At 42.0% G+C, this 23,745-nt stretch overlaps 2 protein-coding genes across 7 annotated transcripts in view; one reads left to right on the top strand and one right to left on the bottom strand.

Moving 5' to 3' along the window:
- The window catches only part of NSMCE2 (NSE2 (MMS21) homolog, SMC5-SMC6 complex SUMO ligase), a 136,133-nt gene extending 122,351 nt beyond the window's left edge, over positions 1–13,782 (top strand). For all 4 annotated transcript variants that reach the window (XM_055703841.1, XM_055703844.1, XM_055703843.1 and 1 more), the window contains 3 exons: positions 9,641–9,741; positions 10,063–10,169; positions 13,399–13,782. In XM_055703841.1, the coding sequence (XP_055559816.1) occupies positions 9,641–9,741; positions 10,063–10,169; positions 13,399–13,558 (368 nt within the window). In that variant the 3' untranslated portion in view covers positions 13,559–13,782. The remainder of the gene's footprint in view (positions 1–9,640; positions 9,742–10,062; positions 10,170–13,398) is intronic.
- Positions 10,475–23,644, bottom strand: LOC129735525 (uncharacterized). Of its 3 annotated transcripts, none has more exons than XR_008731207.1 (6): positions 22,774–23,644; positions 21,974–22,117; positions 18,618–18,719; positions 16,583–16,922; positions 13,041–13,256; positions 10,475–12,419 (listed from the first exon to the last, which is right to left on the bottom strand). XR_008731207.1 is itself a non-coding variant. In XM_055703845.1 (6 exons), the coding sequence occupies exons 2-6, from the start codon at positions 22,015–22,017 to the stop codon at positions 13,154–13,156; spliced, it is 423 nt and encodes a 140-aa protein (XP_055559820.1). In that variant the 5' UTR covers positions 22,018–22,117; positions 22,774–23,644; the 3' UTR covers positions 10,475–13,153. The 3 variants fall into 3 exon arrangements, 1 of the variants encoding a protein (XP_055559820.1); XR_008731208.1 differs by having other exon boundaries at positions 16,822–16,922; XM_055703845.1 differs by having other exon boundaries at positions 10,475–13,256; positions 16,583–16,655; positions 16,822–16,922.
- Positions 23,645–23,745: the final 101 nt, after the last annotated feature.

Raw genomic sequence — 23,745 nt, 5'->3', positions numbered from 1 at the left:
TCTATGAGTATTTATAGCTCAGGGCTTTAGCGATAGATTTTTTCTATTGACTGCTATTCAAGAAGCCTAATCTTACATCACAGGACAGGTTGAGAAAAATAACTCTTCAGCTGTTCCTAACTGATGATAGTGTTATGTTTAGCTGCATAAGCCCACTGTGACATTGTTTTGGAGGATGCTGTATAAATTGGGATTAGCAACATTTTTTATTTCATGTAGGGAGCAGTTTACCAAGGATTATTACGGTGAAGATCTGTTCAGTGGGCACAGCGTAGTTTATGCAGATTGTCTTAGTATACGTACATGCAGTATGTCGCTCTGCCTTAACCTAAATGAAAACCTTGCAGCTTTACAATAGAGCAATGGCAAATCTGTAAGTTCCTCTTAAAAAAAACCCACACAACTGTGAATTTTATTTCTTTATAAATTTTTTTATGTGATATTAAATGTTGATTTTTTTTCCTTATGTAGTTTAGCAAAGAAGCATTATTTTATAAATATGACTTACCAGAAAATGATCTTCAGTACAAGTGTTAGTTTTCTCAAAATAAACAACCAGATATTGTGCAATAACTAGAAGATACTGATTTGTGTATTGTATTTTTTTGCTTTTAGCATAGAACTGATGCATTCACTAAGAATGTATTTGGAAACTGTTCATAGCCTTAGTTACTCGGGGGAAAGCAGTGTGGTCTAATGGGAAAGACAGCAGTCTAGCACGGAAAATGTGCTGGTGGCTCTGGATGTGTTCCTGCCCTCTGCCTCAGTTTTCCACCAGCAAAATGGTCATGGTAGTAAAACTGACCTTTTTGATAGTGCTTTGTATTCAAGAGAAGAAGGAATTGGGTATTATTACTTCCACAAATGATTCATTGCTTTAGGAAAATTCCTGTTCTGAGGAGATTTTTGGGGCCGTGGGCTGGTGACCAAAGGCAGGAGCAGAGCAGGAGATGCAGCCCTGAGCAGGTGCCCAGAGCAGTGACTGCGGAAGGGACAAGGTCCGAGATGGTGCTGGAGTAATGAACATGACATGCAGACAGCTGAGTCTTCTTGCCCATCCCAGAGGCCATTTCAGCAGAGGCACTTCAGGCAGTGCAAAACTGCAGAATTCTGAATAACTGGAGTGGTAAAATTTATATGTAAAATACAGAAGAAATTATTTTCTGTTGCAAAAGCTTGGGAAATGAACAAAATTCTGTCTTTAGACATCTTAATAATGTAACACATAATAATATGTGGATGTATATAGTGCTTCACTGCACACTGAATTGTAATCACTTGATGTTATATATTTCTAAATTAAGTAAATTCATTTTTTAAGTAATTAAGAGTTTTAGAAAGCGCTCTGAAGGATTGAAATGCATCACTAAGAACAGAATTGCAAATGTTGCTCTCTTCATTAATTTTAATTTTGGAATAAAGTATCTTGCCTAAAAGTTTTGTTCAAGCATTTCAACAGTGGGCTTTAGGGAGTGGAGAAAAGGCTATTTTGTCCCCACCATTTCAGTTTCACTTTTTCTTTTGTGTACTCATGTCTTTATTCAAAAGTGGTATAGTACATCTGTCTTTTCCTGATAAATAGAGACAGATCTGTCTCTCCAGCTTCCTTCGGGTGAAGGAGGCAGCAGAGCCGGGTTCCTGTACTACAAACTTGCCGATTCCCAAAGGTGACAGATGGCCCTTTCCTGGGCTCTCCCCACAGTTTCAGACAGCTGCTGAGTTGCTGCCATCCTCGCCAATCACAAAATCAACAGGTTAATGTTCAGGTATTATAGCTTCCTGCCCTCTCACCGTATACCTCTGAAATATTCCTGCCTGTGCCCCAACACATGACAGAGTACGTGTGTCTGTCTGTATTCACCACTGTCCTGACACCAGGGCTGGGGGCGTTAGTTTGGTGGCTTTTAAAATGTGTTTTTCAACAGAGCTATTTATGATAGAAATACAGTGAGGTCTTTGTCAAAAAGTTTTGTGAGGAGAGAATGAAGAAGCAGATTGGAACAATAATTGGAACGATAATCTTCTAAGGGTGTGATCATTTGAGCTAGCTGGGGGCTTTTCTGCTCGCTGGTTCCATAGCAGCCTGCTGGATGGACTGCTAGGATGCTATGGTACCTGGTCTGCTTGCCTGATCCTGCTCTTTTTCTTTTCTGTCCCTCTGTTACCCTGGAGCAGTTCTGTCCAGGAGTGGTTTTTAGCAGAAGCTTGTTTCCACCTGAAGATATGTCACCAGTTGAGCTTTTCAGAAGTGAATGACTACAAGAGTGCACAAATGACATACTGAAATGGGCAAAGTGACCTCCAACCATGTAGGTTACAAGATACATGACATTAATTTTTGTTCAGAGATGACATAGACGTAGTTTCTGCTTGTGAGAGAGTATGTAGAAGATACTTGTCATGGATTGTTATGAGAAAACTTGAATTAAATTTACAGAACAGACCATCCAAAGACGCTAAAGACTTACTCATAAATGGATGTAGTGCCAAACTGCTCTCAATACCCACATCTTTCCTCTCACTACTTCTGTCCTGCATTAACAGTGCCTTTCTCAAGTCCACTGTGGAAGTGGATTAGGCTAAACAGTCAAAAGACACTCCAGAGCAGAATAAGAGCATCCACACAGTGAGTTTAATGCCAAGTAGCTAATACATTCTACATTCACACCCTCACTTATTTTGCAACAGCTTCCCTGTGTAGGCAAGGCCTACATGTTCATGTCATTTGATGGTTAGCATTGCATCAGTGACATTCCAGACTCTGACCACAATGTTAGTAATGGAAAGTGGTTCATCTTGTAATGAAATGGTAGGCTGGTAGGCTTTTTTTTTTTTTTTTTTTTTTTCTGGTTGCATCTTTTGCAACTTTTTCTTTCATGTGTCTGGAGTGAATTTCTTCGTTTTGTAAATGTGTGTGATACTTTTCTAATTTCTGATATGAACTGATGCTCTCTAACCATGGAAGTTGCCTTCATACAGTATACTGTATGAAGCAGTGATTGTTCAGCCTTTTTTCTTCTGAAGAGCAGGAGAAAACCCAAGTAATAAAAACGTTATTTGCATACATTTGCAATTTAATGGCTTGTGCCTGATATGTTTTTTTCCTTATAAGATACTTTTTTTGTCTTGCTCTGCTCGTACTGTGGCAACTCTAACACTTTTTCTCTATTGTCACATGCCTGGCACACTTTCATGTAGACCTGGAGTTTCCTGATCATTTAAGTAGCCTGTTTATGAGTTAGGTTTATTTTCAGCCAGCCTTTGGTGTTTAACTTGCTTATTAAGTTTACTTGCCATTGTGATGGTAGTTAAGATGGAAGAATATGATCTTAGATTTTCTAGAAATAGTGGCTCCTCTGAGCTGACTGATGAGCCTTCATGACATCTTTTTAGGTAATCTTCATCTCCCCCAGGAGCTTCTTCAGGCTGAGTCCAGACTGCAGTGATGAGGAAACTGCTGTTTGAAATATCATCCACGGACTTTGAAGTGTGGATTTCTCATGTTTGTTTGCAATCACAGAGGGAGCAAGAAAGTTGCCTCTGTGTGTTTGCCTACCACGCTGTTTGAGTTGAGCAGTTTATAATCAAAGATACCCTTTCTGTTCACATTTCTAGGAATACAGCTCCCACTACACAACAGTCTGACTTTCCCAAAATCTAGAAGTAAAGATTATGTCTTCTCACTTCAAGTAGTATATGAGTTGAGGGTTTCACAGGGCACCTCTGGAGTGTGGTTTTTTTCTAAGTGGGATTTGTAGTCACATTTTATTTATTAATACATTAAACAACAAATTGTACCTAGCTTCAAGTGTCTTTCTGTCTCCTTCACTTACGTTTCTGTAATGAGTGTCCCATAAAATTTCCATCAAATCTTAATCTCTCTTCATTTTAAGGTCATTCTGGAAAACTGGCATCGAACAGCTCTACGCTGTAATGAAAGGATAAAATGGGAACAGTATTTCCATTTGGAATAGTGTATTTTAAAAGGCCTGTAGCCTAGTGGGAGAAAATATTGTAAAATATGCAAGTGCTGGGAATTTAACGGCATTAAAGGAGTTTTTAGAGGGTTGCTGCTTTGTACAGAATACTGTCCTTTCCTTCCCTATGCTTACTATGTAAAGGACCTAACAATTTGCTATTTGTTCATTGAATTTCTTTCACACTCCAGGAAAATCAGAATGGCTTATATTGACAGGTTTGTAATTTTATTTTGGATTGACCAAATGCAAGTCTATATACTTCTTACAAAAGTATGTGTAAAACATATAATTACACATTTATGTGTAATACACATAAAAAGTATGTGTAAAGCACATGCAAGGGGCTTGCCAGTAAATTACCAGCAAATTGCTTGGCCTGGGCAGGAGCAAGTAAATTTGCAATTGCAATCTGGAGCAGCATGTTAGAGGCCACCTTCCTTAGATCAACTTGTGTATTGCAACACCAGCAAGTAATCAAATTGTAATGTACTTTAATGCAAAGCCTAGTTTGGCTTGGTTGGCAAATTAAACTATCGCATGCCTCTGGCAAAAGCAAAAAGCCTTTGAACTGTTTGACTGCAGCTGTAGCTTGCACACCTTATTTTCCCTCTTAAAAATCAAATTAAACTGTAACCTGCAGCCTCTGCGGTAAGTTTCAAGGAAAATTAAACTGTTGCTAACCTTTCTAGCAAAGATAACTGTCTCTAATCAAGCCGAAGAGTCGAGGCCCAAATTCCCCTCTCCAAGTTTAGACAAATTCATTGGAGGAAAACTCCAGGGCTCATTAAGTACAAAGATATTACCTCTGACTCAGGAAGTCCTTGGCCACAAATTGCTAGAGACTGGGCAAGTTTTCCAGGAAGGTATTACTCTTTGCTTCCCCTCTTCTTTCACTCCTCCTACAGCATTTACTCTGGATCCGTCCTGGGGGCAGGATGCTGGACAGTTGTTCTGGTCTGTTTCTCCGGATCTGAAGTCTAACCCAAATTCAGAGCACTGATGGGCATGCTGACCCACTCTTAAGCATTGCCCATGGTGGTCTTAGCAGTGTGTTTCATGGAAAACAGCGTCTGGGCTTATTCCGTTCTTTAGACTTGTCCTTGGGGCTTCTGCACGCCATGCTAGCAGTGCCCCAGACTCCTTCTGACTCTTAGAATACAACTCTTGGATGTGACGGTGTCCTTCACCACCCCCACCTTTCGTTATTTTCTGTCCTGCTGGCAGGAACACTTGGCATTTGACTTGCCCTCATAACATTCATGTTTTTCTTGGAGCTCTCACAGATAGGATTTTTCCCAGCCTGGATGAGTTGCTGTTATTTCTATAGAGTCAGCAGTACAATAGACCCTCTTGGGAGCCAAGACCTTGTCTGTCTAGTGGCTCAGGCTTACAAAGACTCAGTCCTGCATGCTTAACATTACCCTTTGATTTCTGGGATTAGCGTCTGACTGATGGCAGGTGAGAAGGCAGAACAGCCCAGCATAAAAGGAAAGAAATCAATTAAGTTTACATGGCAACATGTACTCACTCAGGGCCACGTTAGAGAAACCGTTGGGTAGAGGACGTTGTTGGCGCTGGAAGCAGCAAGCAGACAGGAGTGACAATGACAACGGAGAGAATCTTTCCTCTAATGTTTTTTTTAGTATGTATACTATCAGTGCTTAATATAGCAGTTACTGTCTCTGCACTATGGTTTTCTTATTTTTAAAAGTTGGCTTAAAAGTTCTCAGTCTCAGCAGAGTAGGTGAAAACTGAGCTAAGGCATATTAGTCACATTTTTATCAAGAGATGAAAGTGATAGAGATATAAAGTACTACCAGCTTTTAATTAAAATTAAATAAGTAAAAAACAGTTGGCAGTTGCAAATTTCATTATGATGTGTTACCAAAAATAGATACCATTATGAGAATACAGTTTTATTACAACAGTGGGCACTAATCAGCTGTAAACATCATTGCTGAGATAGCCAGATAGAAAATGTGTTACTAATACTCATAACAGGTTTCAGTTGGCTGGAATGGAAAACGAGAAACTGTTAAAGCTCTTAAAATGTAATCTCTTAGACTACCAAAATAGGTGTACGTACTTCTATTACTTAAGGCAACATCCAAATTTCAGGAACAATAACTTAGTGTTTTCTGCACCTGGTTTTCATTTGCAAGGAAAACTCTATTTTCTAAAAACCTAACCCGACTTAGCTGAAATATGCATGATCCGGAGTTTTTATTTCTTCTTTCTATAGAACAGTCAGACTTGCAATTTAGATCCTCCAAACATTTATACATTTCATTTGGTAAAAGATCTCTTTGACCTTAATAAAAAGTATTCCAGTGTGAGTTTACAGGTATAGTTCTACGGTTTAGAGCATCTTACTGACCGGTGTGGGATGTATGTATGTCTTGTGTAATCTCTGAAAAATTTACTGTATGTGAAAAAGGTTATTTTCTTCTCTCCTCTTGTAATCTACAACATCGAGCTATAACAACAAATCTGTGGGTGGTTTATTTGATTTATGCTAATTTGCACTTGACATGTTTGAGGTATCACTTGCATCATCCCAGTCTTGCATATTTATTATTAAAAATATTAGCTGCTTATTAAAAGGAAATATTTTAAATAATTATTCATTTGTTAGTGATAACCTCTTGAAACCAGGGCCCCACTCTGGCAGCTCGTATACAAAATCATTGCAAATGAAGTGCAACCTGAAGCGTTCAAGATAAGCTTGCAACAAGAAGGTGATTTGAATCCAGAAAGACCGATATATACCACCTACAAGGAGTGGGTCTCAGCTTGTGGAATTTCAGCCATTAAACATGAGGCATCTAAAACACCTCCAGAGCCAGTATGAGAAAGAAGTAAGCCCAGCCTGTGATTTAGATCACATAATTTAGAGACCTGAGGCCTTCAGGGGAGACTCAAGCACCAGTACCCAAACTTGAGCGCCTATTTTCAAACTTGGATGCTTCAACATAGTCTCCTGAATTATTCTGTCAGTACCAAAGTAAGCACACACAGAAGTCATGAGTGAAGTGGTGACTCCTAACAAAGTCAGAAGGTGCTGCGTGAGGTGAACACTTTTCCAGAAGAGGCCACTTCCGTGCCTAACTTGGAGTGCTGAGCATTCAAAGTAAAATCACAGGCACAAGCCCCAAATTTTAGAACTTTACCGACCTTCCTAGGCCTCTACATATCACTACAAAAATAATCCTCCTTTGTAAACAATCACCTGCCCTAGATCTTGCTAGTACTGCTGCGTTTTACTCCCATTGACTGGTGTCATGTGCTGGTACACTGGAACTACATGCCAAGTTCATGTGTTGAAATGAAGTAAAACAGGAAAATGTGAGTTTCCAGATGTTTTCAGCAGGAAAGATTAGAGCTGCAGTTTGTCAAAAATTGCATATATATGAATTTAAGCATGAATCTCTTGTTCTTTGTTGGCATTACTCATAGGAAAAACATCAGTACGGTATTTAAATAAAGCAGCCCATGCCAAAGCTGGCACCTACCAAAACTGCAATATTGTTTTTTCTGTCTCAGTGGGATTTTGCCCATTGCTTTGTATTTCAAAAGCTTCATTAACCCCCCCCACCACCACCACTTTTTTCACAAAAAAAGTTGTGATTTCTTCAAAATACTATGGGTTTATGACAGAATAAACCCTCTATATAAGCAGTCTAAGAATAACATGTGACATGTTTTCTTTTCTGAAAACTGGTAACTGATGCAAGTCTTTTTCTGATGTCTATACCATTGCAGTTTTGATATTTACAGTTAAATTGCACCCACTTTTTTCTTCTGATTTGCAAGTGTTTACTTTTGTTAGGGGGTCAGTATCTGGTAAAGGTATGTTAATATTCTTGGAGATAAAAGCCTTAAGATTATTGACAGTGGACATTTGAGCTCCTTTTCCCCCTGCATCCACACCCTGCTGATTGAATGAGGCCTTAGTAACAGAAACAGAAATACCATTGATGCTTGCCTAAATATTTGCAGGAGTACCTGGGTCAGAAACATTCCTGAATACTTGGAAAACTCTTGGTATATTGGAATGGAGAGAAGGGCAAGCTTTGTTAAGGAGGAAGGAAAAATATGCAAATAAAACTGGCATAATGAGAGGTGCTGTGCTGGAGTGATGGCTGCAATACCGATGCCAAGAGTACCTCAACCAGAGATGTGCTGGCTTACATAGCAGTGTGCTCGGTCTAGACCGGGTGTGAGAGATTGTGGTTGCTCCAAGAGTGATTGCTGTTATCATCCAGAAGGTGATGGTGTTATACAGGCATGCAGGACTGACCGTAAGTTAGGAAACACTGGTCCTTAACAGACGTGGAAGACTGAATACCAGGGATGCAAAGATGGGTTGATACTGTGCAATAGCACCAAAGAGAACCGAGGCTGAGACTTTGTAGAAGGCAAATCATGAAGTAACTTTAAACCCTCTGTGTTCACTTGTGTTTCTCACTGCCCCCATGGCAGTCAAAGCCAATGCAGGCCACTGAAGGCTTTTGTCCTCTCTGAACCCTGTGTTGCTACATTGCAAACTAGGTTGTGTAGCTGGAGAGAAAAATGTTCTGTTCAGCTTGGGACACCTTGAGGAGCACACCGTAGGGCACTGCTGCAAAGACATTGCAGAACTACCCCAAAGGAATGGAAAATTATGGCAGGTGTTAAATTTACTATTATTGCCGGATAAGATTTAAAGATAAATCTATTCAACTGAAAGCCTAGACTCACAGTAACAAAGTTAGGGAAAGATAAAACATAAACATTTATTGAGGTTATACTTAGCAATATATATCTGCCTTAGCTGCTCCTGTGTCTCTGCTTTTGACTCTTGCCAATTAGTTTCTGCATGGAACCCTGGGCTGGTGTGGCCATGAGTATGCAGAGTTGCTTATAACTTACCTCTTCTTCTGGTAAAGGCGGGGACCTCCATCTTCTCTAGCTCCAGGTGGATTTCTTGTTTGTCTGGCTCTCATTCCCTGACACTGGGCCATCAGGTGTTTTCTGGGAGATTTCAGTATTTCATTCTACCCCTCCTTCTTAAGGTTACTTCAGTAACGTTTCTATTGCCCATCTCAAACAACACTTTCTTGGCTTTTGTTTTTCACTATTTATATATACAGCAGCATCACTTCACAAATCATGTGTTATGATAAATAGTACAATTTCCTTTTAAAGTATATACTGTGTATACAGGCTATAGAGCAAGCCCATTTATGACATTCAAACACAAACTGATCCTGAGGGTAGAACTGCCAAATCTGCAAAAGCTCCACCTCATCCTTTGTTAGAATCTGGGGACTCCTCTGCATGTTACTGTTTTTTGGTGAACTTGAACAGAGAATACCAAAGGCTTTGCATATATTCAGGCCAGCTTGCTTTCCTTCCCAGCCCTCCTTTCTAGCATTGGCTATAAATAGACACACACACACACGAAGTATTTCCCATTTAAATATTCGTATTTTTTAACAGAGACTGTAGCACAGTATTTTTTGCAGTATCTTGCTCAGGGAGTTGTACAGAAATATGTTGTGGCATCTTAGATATCACTGTGAGATAATGCTTGGCTAATGCTGGGTTCTATTTGCTTATTTTAAGTATGGCGATCTATATTAAATATTAAATTAAAATTATCTTGTTTCCCATTATAGTTCGTCATCAATCAGGTGATGATAATGAGGCCATTGAACAAATTGATGAAGATATAGTTGTGACTCAGAGTCAGATGAACTTTATTTGTCCCATTACACAGGTATGCTATCACAGCTACTGTAATCGATTGGGAAATAGTTATTTCGTATTCTTCATTGGGTTGTCTCTTACAAATCTGCAATACTTGTTAAAAATCAGGCAGTGTAAATTACAAACGTTATCAGAGAAGAGCAACAGTGCTTGGGAAGATACCCCATGCAAGTAGGAATGCATGGTAAACATGCAGGACCTGACCCTGTAATTTGGGTAGAATGCCTCGTATGAATGGCAAACACACTTCCCGCTGTTTTACATAAAATCTTGCAAGAAGCATTTCCATGAGCATTATCAGTTCCTTTAAATCAAGCCTTATTGATTACAGATGGAAATGAAGAGGCCAGTTCGAAACAAAGTCTGTGGACATACTTATGAAGAAGACGCCATTCTGAAAATTATCCAGACTCGAAAGCAGCAAAAGAAAAAAGTCCGGTAAGCTAACAAGAATGTGTGGAAAAGCTATTTGCTTTGCTGTCTAAGTGGAATTTTACTCCACTTGTTCTAGGAAATGTATTTGGATTGGCAAGGACGCAGGAAGTAATACCTCAGTGTCTGCCCAAGTCACAGTCTCCTCATTAGTACCGTGCACATGAAGGAGCTTTTCTTCTTAATGAAAACAATGTGTAAGGAAATATTCAGGAAGCGTGTGGGGAAGTTACAGCTACTTGTGCTACCTGCACAACAGAAGTAAAGAGATTTCATGTAGCCATGAACAACAAAGAGAAACTTCAGCTTCCTAAAATTTAGTTGCTCATTTTATTCCCTCTGCCTATTTAGCAAGTCTTGAAGTTAATGAAAAAAATAAACATCTCCTCTGTGCACCCTCTTTTGCAGTTATATTCCAGGACAACTGAGAAATATTAAAACACCTAAATGAGTGTTAAAGTGAGAAATATTAAACCACAACTTTTTAGGTACTACAGAGTTTAAGAATGATCAGACAGAGCTTTAAGAATGTTCAGACAAGATTGTGCAGTTCCTACTACAATGCAGTTAAATATTTCTTACTTTAGATCATCAAAGCAGCCCGCCACTTTCCACACAGAACATGTTTTTCTGAATGAAAAGATGTAACAGTTGAATTTTTAAACATTAAATTCTCCCTAGTAAGTTTCAAATTTAGGATGGTTTTGATTAATATATATACATGTAAGAAAAGGGGCTCAAACACTTTTTAGAGCAAGTTTAGGGGACATACCATTTCATCGTTAATTTCACATTTGTTTTTACACCATGTATGCTTTGGGGTTGGTGACCTCATGGAAACTTACCAGTTGTGGACTTTTTAATAAATGTGCAGTTTGCACATGCTCAGGAAGGTGTGTCAGAGACTAGCAACCTGATTTCCCCAAAGATAATGCCACAGGCGGCTTACTTCCTCCGTCCGTTGCTCTTGCATTTCTGTTAGACTCTACATACTCTGCCACAGGGGATACAAAGGTGGAGCAGAACATTTTATTCCATGCTCCTTCTTGGCTACAGGAAAGCACTGCTATAAAATCAAGTATCAGTTGGGATGTCCAGCCGCTACCTTAGTGTCAAGACAGCTTGAAGAACAAGCTGGAAGTACCTTGGCTGTGTTATGAGGTCTAGGGAGAGCAAGTGGAGTGGTTGCAATATCCTAGGAATAACAACAAAACCAGCAACACTGATGGACAGAAACTTGGCTGGAAAAATGAATGGGAGTTGGGAAATAGCTCGCAGTTGGAGACAAGAAAGTGAGTGTTCTGGAGGATAGGGACAGGCTAGGCAGCATGTGCTCAACAGCCCAAAACCACAACAAGAATACCTTCTGTGATACAGAACTGAATTTAGGATGTTGATATCTAAATATTTCTCTGTGCTGTTAAATCCATCAGGAAAATGTCATGGTAATAGAGATTGCTGTGGTGGATCAAAAGCTTAAGCACTGCTGAAAAGCTAATAGAATCACATAATTGAATTTTATTTTACCTTTTAAGAAATTAAAGACTTGGAGAAATTCTGGAGTGAAAAAAAATCATGTGAGCTGTACAACACCCAGCTTTAAAAGCTACCTCATACCCAGACTGAAGCTCTTTGTGCAGTCTGAATACCGGCAGTTCTTAATTTTGAGCTTTTAGCTTGCAACCTTACCATTTCTGCAGCATTTATTCCAGTATGCTACAGAAGAACACACAGAGCAATAACTCAGTTGTACTGTAATTAAATTAAGAAAGACTACTTGTTTTTTTCTCTCCTGTCTCACTGACTTGGTGTAATTTTAACCTTTCTCATGAAAATGCAGTCAGTTTTGAAAAACCGTAGTCTGCTGTGGTGGGAAGGCAGGCCAACTGATGCAGCAAGTTCCCCATTTGAGCACCCCGTTCTCATGGTGGTGCTGCTCCACTGTGCTCCTGGCAGCAATATTCAACTGGAAGCAGGTGTCTTGATAGAGCAGAGTTGCTGTTAGGGGTATCTCCTCCATCCTGACTCTGAAATCAAAGCTGTTGCTTGCTCTGGAGCTACGGAAGTGGCTGTTTCATCCCGAGTACTTCCCAGTTTGAATCCACAGGATCCCTTTGGTGCGCTTGGCAGCGCAGTAGCTGGATGTGAGCTCCGCCGCTGATGTACGCGCAGCCACCAGTTTTGTGCTGATAGACTTGTCATGGGCTCCTTTAGGCAACTCCTACGTGTCTCAGCTTGCTTACGGTTTTCCACTGCCTGGAAGGACATACTAATGCATTATGCTTACAGGAAATATGGGAAGCTTTCTGAGCACTTGTTATTCATTAATCTGGTAAGCTATTGCTCTAATAAGGTGATAAATGGGAAAACTTAGGCACAGAGCAATTAAGTGATTTATCCATGACAAACAAAGTAAGCTGTGGACAAATCTGGAGCAAAAGCTATGAGTACTGAGTGTAAATAAGTTCAGTGCCTCAGACAAAAGTTATTCCTAATAGAGTGAAAAAAATCAGGAAAAGTATTATTTCTGACTACAGGTAGCATCTGTGCAGGTTTGGGCCGCTGCCAAAGGAAAATGACCTTTGGTCCCTGAATATCTTTCACCCTGCTGACACTATCTGGCTGTTTCAAGTAGTTATAAGACATTTTGTATTTGATTATAATTTAGAGGCTGTATAATTTGACCCCATCTCTCTGTGCTTTCTCAGTTCGTAAAAGGACAGGTAAATTTTTGCACCGACTAGATAGACCACTGATTCACCAGTCAGCCTTTGCAAGTCTTATTCTATCTGTTTCCCTAGAAATCAATTTCCCTATTTATCTGTCAGTTACGATTATACTTCTCCACTGCAGATTAATAAGGTAAGAGGTAGTTACCTGCAGTTTGTCGAGGACTGTAAAGAGAGAAATCAGCACAGAAAGGTGTCCATGCAATTCCAGTGTCATTACTGATGCAGGCAGCTTGTGTATGTGAAGCAAGTTAGTGATATTCAGGTGAGAGGTTCCATATCTTGCTGTGTTCCTTCCTTCTTTCCTTCAGCTGTTGATTTCCCCCAGTTTAGATAAATGGATTTATTTTCCCCCCACAGAGAGCTGGTGAAGAGAGGTAATGAGGAACTGACAGGGAGAGTGAATCCCAGATAAATACAATAAACTAGCAGATGTTATGTAAAAGCCAATATCTGACAAATACAATTCTTCCGATTTAATGGAGTCTCTCTTTTCTTTTTAACAGATGCCCTAAAATTGGCTGTAGCCATGCTGATGTAAAAGGATCAGATCTTGTGCCAGATGAAGCACTTAAAAGAGCGATTGACAGTCAGAATAAACAAAGCTGGTCAACACTGGAGAAGTCAGCTGGATATGATGCTGCCACAAAGGAAATTTGTTGTTAGTGGGCTTGTGAGATAAGCTGCTGATTGTAAGTAGGTTGTGTAACTGATTGTTATTTAAAGTGTTTCATTTATAGGCAAAGTTGAAGGTCTCAGCTGTAACTGAAAGCGTTTTTTAAACTGCCAAATATGAGAAATTCCATTTTAACTTGGTTGGTCTTTTTTTAACCTTCCTGAAGTTCTAAAAGCTTGCATTTGATAAATAAAACATGTTTTGCAGCATTTAACCTTCCTTGTCAGTGTGCTAATTTTTTCAGCATATTAGAGATGCAGATTCTGCAGGCATGTAGTAGTGACTGCTTTGGTCAGTATTGCCGATATTTCTGTTACTGCCTCTGTAACTACTGGGAACACCTGGAGTAGGGCACTCTGACCAGGGATTTACCCTGCTTGGGGTTTTAATACAATAATACAATAATACACGGTTTAAAAAACCCCGTGTTTTAATACAAGCCTCAGGAAACCTTAACAGATTAATTTGCAGGAAGTGCTGCACATCTAGACTTTGCGCGTGGACACACAAAATTACCATGCAGCTTTGAGGATCGTGGCCTTGTTCTTATAATTTTTCAACACTCTGCCCTAACTTAGGCTTTTCTTTTGAGATTCAGAAGCTTTTATTTCACGCTTTTTGCGTTTGAAGGTCCCAGTAGGCTTTACCTTAACACTGTAAGTTAGGAGACTAAAATAATTTACAAACATTTAAAAATATATTTGAAAAATTTCTAATAACTAGTTTCTAGATAATACAAATATATTGTAACCATATACCATATTGAAAAGCAGTTAATCTCATTTTATGTAAGCTTCAGATACCTATGCATTTGGGCACAGAGCCAAAAAAAGGACTTAATTTTGTGACACTCCATATTTCTTACCTAAATTAATCTGCACACATCTAGAAGATAAGGCAATACATATATGAATTAGAAATAGCCGTTCGTAAAAGGAGCTGCCTTGGTGGTCAGATGGCAATTATCTCTTGGCATATATGAAGCAGAAAATAGAGGTTTCTTTGAACTTTGGGATCCTTAGCGAGCTAGACGGAATTTTCCTAAGTAATTTTTCTGAATTTACAATTTGACATTTAGTATAAAATGTAGCTAGAATACCTAAATGCTAAGCTTTTCACTCTGGGTTAGTGTTTGCTAACAGCTTTCCTTTTTCGTAGAACGTTATTAACCCCAGTTGCACTTCGGAATGCAAACCACTTCAAACTGAAATTGTTATTTTGTAGTTGAAGGATATCAGTCTGCAAGCTGATTTCATAGCTAAAAAAGGGAACTGCATCGTTATTATTGGCACTGTGCTTTTGTGTTCAAAACACTTCATGGGAATTACCTGGGTAATTTTCATAATGTGGTCAAACCCCAAAGGTCTATCTTTTTAAAACTCAGCAGTGACCGTGAGTGCTTCTGTCTGTGGAAGCCCAGCTGAAACAGCCGAGAGACTGGGGGCGGTTGAACAGTATACACTTGTTTGTATTTTTATGTGTAAAAATCAGATCCCTTTTAAGACATCTCAGGTCTCAAACCTACATTCTTTAAGATGGGTCACCGATTTTCAGTTGAATACCACAAGGGAGGATGTTAACTACAGCATTTCTCAAAAAAAAAAAGAAAAAAAAAAGGGGGGGTTGGGGGGAATGACCTAAATTGTTCATAGTTTTTGTTTCATCTTTAAGTTTGTAGTTAAATTTACTCCAGCACCATTTACAAGCAGAACACTCAGAAACAGAAACTTCAGTTGGTTGAACAGTCTCTGCAGTTTCTGACAGGGGTGCATTAACGTTGTCCTAAATTAGTCCCTGGTGGTAAAAAGTCTCCCAAGTTTTCCGATGCAAAGATCTACATACATTTTCCATGGCTGTAGGGTTGCACCTCAAACTTAGTTCGTGTAGGTGTCCGGATGCTTGAGTGTGCCTTCCAATAGCACATAACATTGTAAATGCTAAATTACACTCTGATTAATTCGTACCGACAAACCAGTGGCAGTAGGTTTGGTTTGCTACCTGTGGTGTTTGTACCAGTATAGCCTAAGATAGCTGATAAGGAACCCTCATGTTCCGATGAGTAGTGCTGTAAGGGAGATTGTTGTCTTGGTTACACCTTGGTTTTGTTTGTTAAAGTGACCCATAGCAGTGCTGGTGGCCCTAGTAGAAGCTGCACTCAGCCTGTCCTCTGGGTTAGCTAATCCCCTGGTCATAATGTGAGCTGCCTGCTTAAGCCGATCCAGCTGGGAGAAAAAACAAACCTGAAGCAACACTTTAAATCAGGGGTCCTCAAACTACGGCCTGCGGGCTGGATACGGCCCCCAGGGTCCTCAATCCGGCCCCCGGTATTTACAGACCCCCCCCGCGCCGGGGGTTTGGGGGGGAAACCAAGCAGCCGCAGATGGCTGCCTGCCACTGCATCGGCTCGCCGGCCCCCTGGTTAAAAAGTTTGAGGACCCCTGCTTTAAATGAAGAGAACCCATAGTCAAGCACTCACTTGTTGCCACTGTAAGTGGAAAGGTATTTTTGAACCTTCATATTCCTGCCTCAGAATACATGATCTTCCTTCTCTCCTTTGCTACCCTCAGCCAGGCAGCATCGGTGACTCAGAGAGCCCGAAATTCTGAAATCCTTCCCAGTCTCCAGCTGAAAGAAATGGACTGATTTTTGGCATCACTTACCTGCTTAGCTTTAATAACAATCACATATGAGGTGAAGAGGCATGTATATTTAAATAGAGGTAGGCTTCTTTCTTTTATCGTCAGCGTTACCTCTTTTCAACTATGGCCACAGCCATATTATCCAGAAAAAGACAAATACTCATGCACTTATGTCAGGATTGCTGATGAGAGTACTTGAGTCCCATCAAAATCAGTGATGCACTGCACAGATTCACCTGCTAGAGAAAACTACCTGTATTAACTGAAATCAATGACAGTGTCTCCAAAATGTTTGGCATTTCTGAATTTAAACTATATGATAACATTGCAGGAATCCTAGTATGAAAAGTGGTGGGTTTTTGGTTTTTTTCTAACCTGGAATTTGAGCCATCATGTTCATTTTTCATGGCTGGTTCTCTCTTGTTGGTTCTTACAAGTAATTTTCCTTCTGAAAAGGAGAGGTCACAGGCTTGGTCATCAGCATGAATTGCAGCTGGCACTTTACTAGGTGGAAGGACAGACTAGCCTTGGCAGCTGGGGAAGGTTCTGTGCCTGTCAGCTGACCTGATGGGAGTTATAAACTGCTACTGATTCATTGGGGTGGCTGTAGTTACCGGCAGCTCCTTGGTCTTTCATTTGCAGTCTGGGGTTTGTTATGCAGTTGTGAGCTCTCTGTTCCCATGTCCCCCGTGAACTTGGCTCTGGACAGAGGTAGCTGGAAAGAGTTAAAGAATAACAGTAAGTGTCCGTGATGCATAAGCTGATCTGTATGATTCACAAAGTGGAAACTCAACAGCAGTTAAACCTTCAAACTTAATCTGTTTTGGCTATAAGATATCATATGTAAACAGGCATATGTTAACAGTTCACAGGGTAATTTGTGTCTCATTGTTTGACGTCAGAAATTTTGCAACAAGATTTAAGGAAAGAAAGAGCCGAAGAGGTTTTTTTTCTTTTCTTTTCCTTAAGGTGTGCTTCACAAATGCAGCAAACCTCGGCGTAGCTGATCAGGGTCTGTCCCTGAAACCTGCTGGGAATCTGTCTCTGCCAGAGAACTGAAGTTCCACATAGTATTTTGAGGGATTAAGAAATGTCTAATCAAACATTAAAATAAAGAAAAGGCAAGAGAGATCCATATGCGGCAGCTTTCAGTGGTACCCTGAGGCACAAGCCATTAACACAGCTCTCACTTGAACAGATTCTCCCCATAATGCAGAATTCTCGATTTTACAACTAGAGACTCTGAAATTTTCAAATCAGTGGAGCCATGACTTGTAAAGATAAAAACTAATCAGGCAGGCATCTCATGGAAGATTTAGAACACTTGTGCTAAAAGGAGTGCACATTCCTCTGAATCAAGGACATATTCATCATTACTGCTCTGGAGCTGTGATCTTATTCATTCTAGAAGAATCAAAAAGACAAGGCTAAGTCAGTGCTCCCTTGAGAAATACCCGAAGCAAGAGCAGGGGCTGCAGGAAGTGATACCAGTGACTCAACAGCCAAGGCCAACACACTGCCTTATTTTAGACCATGTCCTTTTTGCCATACTCATGTTTCCTCATGAGTGGCTGATGACAAAGGTCTTACCTACCTGTGGTTACAAGTACCTCATGACGTTTTTCTCAAGAATAGCTCTAGTATTTTGGCCAAAACTAGCTTAGAATTCACTGTGCCACTTGATTAATTCCCAGTGCTGTTTCAAATGAATGTTAATCTCTACCTTCCCTAAAAATCTCCACGTATGGACCCTGAGGTACTGTGTGGTCCATTAACTGAACATTTTCATAGTGGATAGTGCTGTGTTATACAGTGAAGAAGTTGCACCTAGGAAAGGGGGTTCCTGGAGTGGAAAATGTTAAAATATCCCAACGACAGGTCTTCCTTTCTCTTGCTACAGCCAAAGCCTTAGGCTGATGGCTCCTCACTACAAATACAGACTAGTACTGACTGCAAATTCCGGGTCTTTCATAAATAATGATTTATTATGTGGTCCTAAAGTACTTACTGTTAATACATGTTATTTCAGACACACAAGGTGGTCACAGCAATGCTCGGAGGAGAATCCTACGTGTAGGTGCCAGCAGATTCTAGGCTGCCAGCCAGTAACTATAAGAAGTAAAATCATCAGACTGATTGTTAAGCAAGTCAAATTCTGGGATGGGTGTACATCGTACAGTAGATACCCATGTGTGTGCTTAGCCTGTTGATGCATGAGTAATCTCAGTGACTTAACAGGACTGCAGCAAGGTACAGAAAACACAGTGCGTTTCATCATTTCAAAATGCTGCAGAAAATGCTGTGGTGGACTGAGAGGAGAGCCTGCCTCACTTGCTTATTCCGATGCTAGTCAAACCTGAAGACAGAGCTTGAAAGCATGCAGATGAATTGAATTGCATGGGAAGCTTACCAAAGGAAGTGTTTGCTTGTAAGCTCAGTATGAATAGGATCTTCTCTGACCGCAAGGGAAATGGAGAGACGCTCATTCACTGTCCGCTTGTGCAATCCACTTCTGAAGTAGAAACAGGATTTGAGGTTTAAAACCTGAACCCCTACACGTCTTTCAAGCAACAGAAAAAGCCTTCATGCTCTTTAGTCTGCAAAGGAACAAAGTCAGGAGGTGCTGCTCATAAGACTCCTTGGATTTGATAACAACTGGCTTATCAAAAGGGAATTATTTAGAGTTCCTAGCAATAGCATCCCTCAGAGCAGCTTCTGTGCGGATGTGAGGGGCCATTACATTGCACTTCTTTTGATGTCACTACATGCTTGTCATGTGTTTAGTAACAGTGGATCTGCTGCTGAGTTCACACTGTCTAAGGACAGTTGTGGGTTTATCACAGATGCCATTCCTGCTATAAAAACCCATAACTTTTAAGCGCCACACAACTACTCTTTGAGCCCTTGTCTGTGCAGGGTGATTCTGTATACTAGTAGATTATGGCCAACCTGCTGGTTTAAAATTGCTGGCTTTCAATCTAGCAGTAGTTTAAGTTTGACCACGTGGCTTGAGAGAACTTGCAAAATAAAGATATTGATTTTTCATCATTTGCCTGATAATTTAATGTTAGCTGAAGTATTTGTGTTATGCCTCTCTCGTCCGATAACTAAAATAATGACTTTTTAATTTCTTCCTATAGCAAGCAGCCACTTTATTTATAAGTGGCCTAATCTAATAGAGATTTACTCTCTGTATCCCATGAGACATATTATCAAAGTTACCAGATGTGTCCAAAGCACTTGGGAAGTGGGGAGATGGTTACACAATTCTCATTGCCTCTGGCTGTTCCAGTTAAAAAGATAAAGGGTCAGAGAACTGGAGCAGCGGAGATAATTTTGTGAGCATCTAAGGAAAAGCAGCTGATCAGGTGAGTGTAGGCACTGGCTGAGGGCGAGACAGGTAGATGCATGAATACCACGTAGCAAAAATCCCCTTAAATAAAATAACGTGCCAGGAAAAGGGAATGTCGATGACTGACCACCACACATTCTGGATTCTTAAATCTTCATCTAGCAGATGCAATAGTGCTGCTTGTCTGTTTAAAAAAAAAAAAAAGAAAAAAATATATATGAAGAGCGACATTCAGCTTGTCACAGCTCAGGCAGATCTGTGCTGGGCAAGACCCTTCCCTCTGGTGGGATGCGCCAGATGTGTGATACACATCCCACAGCGTCTTGTTTCTGCTTCAGTCCTCACCTAGCAGCTGGGACCTCTGGAAGAGAGGGAACACCAAGCAGTCCTGCTTGCTATGACCATCCTTTTCCAAGGCAGGATCTACTCTTTGCAATGATTTTGTCATGTCCTTTGACTGGGAGCATCTCAGACTTGCTTAGCATTTGGAAGGTGCCTGTTGCACACTGTGGTTCTTTGCCAGGCACAAAGACTCCTGATCTGTACTCCCAAAGGCCATCCCTGCCCCACCTCACTGGTACCGGGCCCCTGTCAGAGCATCCAGGGCTGGGTGTTTGGTTCCTTGGAGTCTTGCTGGCTGACAGCGGTTCATTTTTCTGCCGCTGGGGTTGCAAGACTCACCCACAGAGTCAGTGTGTTACCCTGAAGTTAGGTCTGTAAGAGTAATTCTGCACTGGTCTGTGCTCCACGATTTACAGTGCCGTCCACCAGAGATGCGCAACACTGCCTTGTCCGTTTGGAAGGGCTGTAAAGCCATTCACTCAAATTCAGCACAGGCACAGCTGAGGATTGCCGTTGTAGTGTTCATCTCATGTATGCTAAGCAGGTAGCCCCCCAAAAAACTTGGGGGGGGAGGGGGAGATGAAATGATGGAAGCTTGTGCAGGAAATAGAAGCAAGACCCCCAATGGCTTTAGATTTCAGAAGGAGACTAATGCAGGAGATCTGCCTGGATGCTTAAAAACCTCTAGTGTGACTTACACTGAACAAAAGACTGCTATGGCAAAAGTGGTAGCCCCATATTCTGCAAAAATCTTCTAATACTGAAATGCTGCAGCAGTTCTGTTCTTCACAAACCTCTCCCTGGAGTTTCCCCTGTTCTCTGCACAGGTTCATAACCAAACCAGGCTTGCATGCAAGCACTGCTGGAGATGGGTAAGGAAGACAAGTTTCAACCCTCTGAGTGCCATACAGGTCATCAGACACCATCCTTGGCATCCCTCATGGATTTTTTTGCATTTTGGGGATCAGCCAAAATTAGAAAAAACAGAAAAGCCAAGGTGGGAATTGCTTCTCTGCTCTGCATGTTGAAATGAATTCAGTGGGGATGGAGAGTTTAGATGTGGACCTTTTCTTATGACCTGTACCCAAAACATAAGACTGAGACTAGGGCAGTAAGCATTATTAATTTGGTTAATAATTGCTACTACATATTCATTCATGACATTAATGCTTTGAGTACCTAAAAGCATGCCAGGCATTTTAAAGAAGCAGTGATGGTTTCCTGCTGTCATTTCCTGCTCCCATTTTGCAAAGACCCGACACCTGGGAGATTTAAGCTTGCGTTCATCCCAGCCACATGCAGACAACTGAAGTTTGGTCTATACAGTCAGCTGGGAGAGGGCACTCACCTGTATTCTGGGATGAATTGCCCAGGGGTTATCTTTTCCTGGCCGCTGGGGACTGCACGTCCAGTTTCTGTGCTCCAGTTAGCAGGGATGCCCACACAGAGCGTGAAATCTGGGGAAGCCCTGTGAGGAGAGGCTGCCCAGGCACCAGGAACCTGTGGCAGGACCATGGGGTGCAATGCTGTGTGTACTTCCGTGCTCTGCTCTCTTCTCACACCCCAGATAGATTTTTGGGGGGATAGGATGATGAAGAGGGGCTTTTTTTGCCCTTCTGAAGGACCAGTGGGTGCCATCTACCATTTGGTAGCCTGAGCCAAGCACCTGTGCTGGTCCTGGTGGCATACAGCCAGCATGAGGTGACCAGCTGTGGACTCCAAGAGGCTTTAAATGGGCAGGAGGCTGGGAAGGTGAAGGATGCGGCTTCCAACAAAGAGTGCAAACGGATCCTCGATATGGCACTTCTCCTCAACAGGGACAGTGAGCTGGCACAGAAGCTGAGGGAGGGAGATCTTTGAGAGGGTGAGGACTAAAGGCACATACTCACCCCAGGTGCTCCACTTGGTTTTCACACCAACATCTTCACTCTGCATCTCACTACTCAGTGTAGCGAGAGCGCTATGGGGGATGCTGTTATACACTAATAATACAGTACATTTATGGAGGTTCATTGTTGTTTTGATGTGTCTACACCCTTCCCCTGTCCCCAAAATCACTGACGCACACCCACCTCGTGCTATCTTGGATGTAGGAAGCAGCCCACACATGCAGCATCCTACCAGCTAAATTCACCCGGCAGCGGCATCCCAATCATAAAACTTCCAGGAAAGGAAAAGTAAAACAAAGGTCTGATGGATACCCGCATGTCTTTTACCTATGAGAGGAATGAAATAAAATAGTGTTGCTTTGAGACTTGTGGTGAATCACTCAGAAACAATCTGCAGACATTAACGGAACTGTATTTCTGGGAAGAAAAAAAAAAGAAGAAAAGGAAAATGCAGGCCCTGGGATATCCCTTTATGGCATATGCATTTTATGTTTAAATGCATTAATGGGACTGCTATGCTATGAGTCATCCTGCACAACAGTTTCATGTGTTTCTTAAAATACACTAGAAGTAGCTGAAGGCATGCATGGGTTTGCCGTGCAGTTATCTACCAGGAATCTGAGCAAATACCTGCACATGTGGCATCACAGGCTTCGGAGCTGGGGGGGGGGGGGGGGGCAACCTGGGCCCTCTCTGCTGCTTAAACAGACCAGGGTTGGGGAAACCAAAATGGAATAGGAACTGATCCTACAGAATAAAAAAATGCAGGCTCCCTGTGTTATTAGGGAAGCCTCAGCACTGAATTGCAGGAAATTTGCATATATGTAAATGAAAAGCTGGAGAGTTTCCTTCTGAAGCACTCGTCAAAAGTACAGCTATCTGCATTTTTTCCAGGGATCATTTGCTGCCTGGTTTTCTCTCATTTTTCTTCCATTTACTAACAGCCCCGGCTGGAAATCTATTTACTATTCCTCTAAACCCACACTTTGGAGCCCTCCGGAACTCAGCTGGCTCAGCTCCTCGCAGGTTGCTGCTGCTGCTGGCTGCGGCTTGCGCCCGATGCTATCCCCGATGCTTTCGGGGAGCAGGTACTTGTTGACATGGGAAACACCCAGCGCCAAGTATTTCTGCTGGTGCACGTTAAGCCTGTGGTGGTGAGCAAACGGTGGTCAACGCCCAGCAGCTGCCTGACACGAACCTGGTGCAAACCTTGGAAGGATGGTTCTGTAGGGAAAAGCAAGAGGTGGGGCTGGGGAGAAGCCAAAGGAGAAGCTCCCGAGGATGGAGACAGTCTCGCTTTCCCCCTAGAATAAGCCTGGCTTAACTTTTCAGACATCGCAGGAGGCGATGCCGTCTCGCCAGCAGCCTTTGCGATTCCTGGCACCGTTTCCCAGCCGCACACGCCGGTTGTGAATCCACCCGCTGCTGCCATTTCCAGGGCTGCCCTGTGCAGAAGAAACCGCTCATCCTTTGGTGCCGGTGACCTTCTTATTCCCGAGTTTTTGCTAGAAAACGCTGCCAGCCTTTGTGCTTACCCAGGGGACACTAGAGGCGTGAGGGTTTTGCGGGCAGGGGGAACCCTAAAAGCCAAGGCGGGGGGGGGGGGGGGGCGGGGGACTCCTCAAAGCGAGGGGTGACCCCCGAGCGCTGCCATCCTCAGGAGGCTGGGTTGGGCATGAGATGGCTTTGCTCCACACCGGCTGGGGGACCACGGGAGGGGGTCCACGGCGCGTCCCCGGCTCCAGCGGGACACGCAGCCAGGCGGGGCGGCGGGCCCCCCGCCGCCCCGCCTGGCTGCGTGTCCCGCTGGAGCCGGGGACGCGGAAAGCCGCGGGAGGAGCGGAGCAGGCGTGTCCAAACCTTCCTCCTCCTATTTCCCCGTGCGTCAGGGCTGGGAGGAGGAGAATTGCCCCTTTTTTTTTTTTTTTTTTTTTTTTCCCCGACTTTTTTTTTTT

Source organism: Falco cherrug, chromosome 3, assembly GCF_023634085.1.
Source record: "Falco cherrug isolate bFalChe1 chromosome 3, bFalChe1.pri, whole genome shotgun sequence".
Taxonomy (NCBI): Eukaryota; Metazoa; Chordata; class Aves; order Falconiformes; family Falconidae; genus Falco; species Falco cherrug.
Note: the sequence above shows the minus strand (reverse complement) of the source record. Positions and strands in the feature narration are given on the sequence as shown.